Source organism: Pollachius pollachius, assembly GCF_949987615.1.
Source record: "Pollachius pollachius genome assembly, chromosome: 3".
NCBI lineage: Eukaryota > Metazoa > Chordata > Actinopteri > Gadiformes > Gadidae > Pollachius > Pollachius pollachius.
The window spans coordinates 24,248,067-24,253,527 of record NC_136936.1 but is presented as its reverse complement, the minus strand read 5'-3'; the positions used below and the strand labels follow the sequence as shown (position 1 = coordinate 24,253,527).

General features: G+C 43.1%; 1 protein-coding gene across 1 annotated transcript; it reads left to right on the top strand.

Annotated features, from left to right (window-relative positions):
* The first annotated feature begins 295 nt into the window (after positions 1-295).
* Positions 296-3,496, top strand: LOC307072563 (uncharacterized protein). Its single transcript, XM_079731903.1, has 2 exons — positions 296-434; positions 1,072-3,496. The coding sequence occupies exons 1-2, from the start codon at positions 402-404 to the stop codon at positions 2,305-2,307; spliced, it is 1,269 nt and encodes a 422-aa protein (XP_079588029.1). The 5' UTR covers positions 296-401; the 3' UTR covers positions 2,308-3,496.
* Positions 3,497-5,461: the final 1,965 nt, after the last annotated feature.

The window sequence follows — 5,461 nt, the reverse complement described above, 5'->3', positions numbered from 1 at the left end:
AGATGTTGACTTAATTAGGTAACACTTAGTGTGGATTAAGGAGAGCTGAGGTGGTACTAGTTTGCTTAAAGAGAATTCAATTCTATATAAATAAGCCACTTAACTTCTGTGTACCCATGAAACTGAAACATTTCACACAGCTGGCTAAAAATACACAAAAACACCTACTTTTTTTTCTACTCCCCACATGGGAGGAGCATACGGGAATATGGCAAGCGGAAACTCCACCCCTGTCTGGGGTGTGGAGCTGTCGGTAGGAGAGGCTATAAAAGAGGAGCCCATTTCGAATTTAAGTTGAAACTAGACACAAAGAGAGTGTACAAAACAGAGTGTGAAAACTCAAGGCAGAAAAGAGTTGAAACGTCTTCCTTCTGCTTTCCTTTGCTACGGGAGTGCACAGCATGTCCAATATGCTCGACAACTTTCTCTCACGGGTGAGTCACTTCTTTCATAGTTGTTGTTTCTGTTTTTGTTTAATCTAAGATTTATAAAAACACTATTTCGGGCTCATATTTTCAATTAGTTCTCCGGTTTATTGGGATTTTAGTTGAATTTGTGTCTACATTTTTTCATATGGTTAACAGCAGACTTCACACAACTTTGTCTAAGCTCTGTTTATGCTGAGCTGAATGAAGTGACAAGCCAAAATGGGTTGTTGACATCCAGAATGCTATGAAAACGTTTATCTTTTTCACTTCTGTGACTTAAATCTGCTTACACATACTAAAATACACTTATATAAAAGTTTATGAATTGAGGAAATTCTAAAAAAATATTCTTAAAAAAACAATGTATCGAATAAATAGATTCCTTAAATGTGTTCAGTTCAAATATGTTTATTGAATATACCAAGCAAAAAAAAATATAAAACTGAAAATGTCAACATAATGTATATATAATGACATTATCATAGTTATTACCATCAGTTAAAAAATGTCCATACCTGTATTTTGGTCCGAAACCCTAAGCAAATCATGTTCACAAAAATGTGCTTCTGGGATAGTATATTTTGAGCAGGTTCAAGAGCAATGTTGTACTTCACTGATTACTTCAATTCCTCTTTCGTAACAGAATTTGCTGAACCTCGCCCTGGACGATGCCTTCTCGTCACCAAAGTCTCCATCAAAAGTCTCTGGACCCAGTCGATTGAACCGCTCTGTCTCGTTCCTCATCCCCCCTTCCTCCTCCTCTCCGACCTATAGCCCCAGCACGGAACAGGTTAACAATGGCGATGACAGCACTACCTTCTGGCCTGACAATATATGGAGTCAGGCCTCCCTCACCAAACAGCAACAGCTCCCCTTCAGGCCTGATCGCTCCATGAGTCTGACCGAGTCCAGCACCACCCTTCTCTCTTACTGTAGCCAGCTGAAAGACCTGGATGCCTTCTCCTTGGCTCCTACTACTACTCTGGCTCCCCCGCCGGGCTTCCCTCCGTCCTCCTCTCTGGCCACCCAGATACAGCCCCAGACGCTGCTCCCCTCCAACCGCTATAAGACTGAACTCTGCCGTGGCTTTCAGGAGAGCGGCAGCTGCAAGTACAGCAACAAGTGCCAGTTTGCCCATGGCGAGGCGGAGCTGCGCGGGCTGTACCGCCACCCCAAGTACAAGACAGAGCCCTGCAGAACCTTCTACAACTTTGGCTATTGCCCCTACGGGACCCGCTGCCACTTCCTCCACGAGGAGAAGAGTAGTGGGCACTTGTCATCCGCTAAGTTCTCCAACCAGCGCCAGAGTCTCTCCAACGGCGGCCAGAACCCGAGGCACCAGCTCCGCCAGAGTGTCAGCTTCGCCGGTTTCCTGGGCTCGTCCCGGTCCTCTCCTCCGCCCCCCCACCCGCTGTCCTTCACCGATCCCAACCTGGGATTCAGCCGCGCTCCTTCCGTTTCTCCTCCCCCGGTCGACCTCCTCTCCCCGGCCCCGGGTGACTCCCTGCAGCGGGAGGCGGCATTCCCATTCGGCCACACCCACAGCCGCACCAGCGCCGGGGACATCCACAACATTCCTGTGATTATGGAGCCCAAGCCTTCGCGCTGCGTGTGCGGCCACGGGGCGCTGAGCAGCGGTGGCAGCCGAGGGGAAGATGACGCCAAAAGCCAGGATTCGGGCAGCGTGTTCTCGGGCTCAGGGGCCCACCATGGGGCCTTCCAGAAGCCGGCCGCGCTCCAGCGCTTCTCCTCCGAGGACTCCCTGGAGGACAGCTACAGCAGCAGCAGCGGGGCATCCAGCGGAAGTGAATCCCCGTCTTTCGACAGCTCGGCCAACAAGAGGCTCACTGTGTTCGCACGCTTGTCCCTGTCAGACTAGGTTCAACCCGGATCAGAACAGATCCAAAACAGAACTGACTTATTGGAGATTATCTGTGTCTTCTTTTTTTTTAATCCAGAACTAATCTTCCAAAGTGTTGCAGGATGCAGCAAATCTTCTCACAGTTCCTGAATCATGTTTGTTAGAAGATAGAACTGATTTTGGATAAATTATATAGTTTTTGGTACCAAAATTTCTTGAGAATCTATTTTTATATATACATGTCTTTTTTCTATTGTCTAGCTAATTGCCTCTTTGTATGTGGTCTTCCACTCGAAGGCCTGACACATGAGAAGTGTACTTGGGTGTAGTTTCATAAATGATGCACAAATCTAGTTTATAACTGCGGTGATCAAAAAGTAATGTTTTAATTTCTGTACCTCCATGATTCCCCCTGCCTCACAAGGCTGTGTGCCATGAACAGTATATGCACTTTACAGTCAATTGAATGGGAGAAACTCAGTAAGTTTGACTCCTGGTAGCACTCAACCAAACCGTAATTAGGCATTGCGCCACTGCACCTGGTCAACCTTTGCCCAGCGTGCATTTCTTGTGTGTGTGTGTGCGTGTGTGTGTGTGCGCATGTGTGTGTGTGCGTGTGCGTGTGCGTGTGCGTGTGCGTGTGCGTGTGTGTGTGTGTGTGAGAGAGAGTGGCAATACTATCTTCTTAACTTGATAATGTTCAAACATGAAATGCAGATTGTTCAAAGATCGCTGTCCACATTCTTTAAGTTAGCAATGTGATAACATCAGAGTCTGTGAATTATCTTTAAGCTTTCTGCAAAATTCTGAAAGTATCTCATACTTTCATACTTTATCTATAAAGTATGAACGTTTCCATTTGCCTCTCCGGGTTGCCTGACAACCCTGGTTAGTTCTTAGCTCTGAAGGTCTCAGACGCTTCCTTGTCCATGGACTTACAAACAAAGCAGTATTCTTGTTGGTTATACAGTTGGTTGGCTTATTTGCTTTGTTTAACTTAAATTCATATATTTATTATATTTATTTGTATTAAAGAAATAAGTTGTGCTTTGAACTTGAACTTGTATTTTGTACTATATTTATGGAGAATTATCCAGGGTCTGTGAAAGCCAATGTGACAATACATATACAGTGGTAAAAAAAAAGAATCCTTTATATTTTTCATTGCCTAAAAGAGACAAATAAAATAAAAATAAATTAAAACCAATTGGTGTATCTATGTGTCATTTATTGTCATTTATTATTGTACTTTGGAGAGGTGATTTGAAAGAACTATGACAGCTTGCATTTTAAATAAAATAGTACAAAACAAAATGCTTTATGCTTTGCTTCTCTCTCTCTCCTGTCCTATATTGTATGTTGTGTCTTTGTTGTGTATACAGGGTGGCAGCTGTGTTTTGACCCAACGTTACCTCATAATGAAGCACATCATCAGTGCATAGCTAAATAATATTAACACTCATCCCCTGATGCATGTCCCAGGTAAACCTACAAGCTTCTAAGATAGCATTAGAAGGAGAACAAATTAAATGCTGATGCACTACAATAATGGGTACTTGGACCATCTTTTTTGCATTGTTCTAAGTTTGAAGACCATAAACATTTGTAAAGTCCTCCTCACAAACACATTTGTTTGTGATGATTAACCTGGCATCTTCAGGCATGTGAGTGCTTCTATTAAAGCATGTCAAATATATTACTAGCACGTAAGTACTTACATTTAAGTAGTGGTAACTCTGGATATGACCGATTATTAGTATGAATCTACTGAGCTGGAAGCCAATGTTCAGATCAGAATGTTATGTTGTAGAAGTTCTTGGTATTATGGATTTTTTGGGGGATTCAATTTACACAGAACAAGGACCTTATTTGGTTTGGATAAGTAGGTCAGAGTGAATGAGAGAACTTCAGCCAAATCAAGTCATTTATGGTCAACGGTAACATTCCAAATGTGTGGGCAACATTCAGTAACAGGAACATGGATTGCATTATTGTAAAGCTTTTACTCAAAGTTCCGCAGTTTGTCAACATGACACTTCTGAATGAGGTTTGTATTGTGTATTTTAACTTTTTGGTTTATCTCTATTAGCTTTTAGTACTGTATATTATTTTCTCTTTTACCTCTACAGTGTTTCAATGATGGTAACCAAATTATGTAAAGATTATAATTGTGTGCTTATTTTAAGAAACTTGTAATGGTGAACATCAGCCTCACTAGGTGTTGCAATAGACTGCTAGGATGTATTGCCACACTTCTCCAACATTCAGCGATGTGGTAATACTTGTCCTCTTTGGGGGGGGGATGTCCGATGTTGAAGCATGCTTCAAGCACGTCTCAGCGATTTTGTTTGTTTGTTTTTTTCAAAATCGACGACGGGCTACAACAGCCACCAACTATTCTTTCCCAAAGCTCATGCAGCAGGCGTCAGAGTGAATTGCTGTGCAACAACAAAGTATCTATACACGGCCTAGAGATCTATACCACGCTACGAACCGGTTTCCACAGTTTCGGCCTTATGGGCAACATGAGCCTTATTGGCAACATGTATTCTTGCTACACTGTACAAATAATGAGATTTATTTTGTATCATGAACACAAAGTTATCGTTTGGCATTTACGCAACCTTGTGATAGTGAAACAAGGGATCACAAGCTACAGGTCAAAACAACAGGATCGTTCCACTAAACGCTGGAAGAGAGAGGGTGGGGCTGCTTGGTGAACAAGTGTCGTCCATGTGTGCAGAGCACATCATTTTCTTTTCTAGCTTTCAATCAATCACAACGACTTCTGTGTGAGTGAGAGATTCACATACTGACTCTATAAATAGAGTGAGTGTAGCTTTTATCTACGTAGTCAACATATTTCCATGTGTGAGGCTTTATTACATTAAAACAATGGGAATAACTATACAGTACACTTGCTTCCTGGCATCAGTGCAGACCAAATCATATAATACATCATATTGTTTATCTGACTATAGCCAGTAACCAGCAGGCACATGCAGAGGGGCTTGCTGCTGGGCGCATTTGCATGCTTGCTGGGCAGCACCAGCTCAGGAGGTAGAGTTGGTTGTAAGTAAGGTTGTCTGTTCGATCCCCAGATCCTCCTAGCTAGTGTCGAGGTGTCCCTGGGCAGGATGCCTCAACCTGACTGCTCCTGACGAGCTGGCTG

What these genes read in the sequence shown, in the direction of transcription:
- LOC307072563 (XM_079731903.1), top strand. Translation starts at nt 402, where the DNA reads ATGTCCAATATGCTCGACAACTTTCTCTCACGG. An exon ending in TCGACAACTTTCTCTCACGG is followed by an intron (nt 435 to 1,071) that starts GTGAGTCACTTC and finishes CTTTCGTAACAG; the next exon opens with AATTTGCTGAACCTCGCCCT.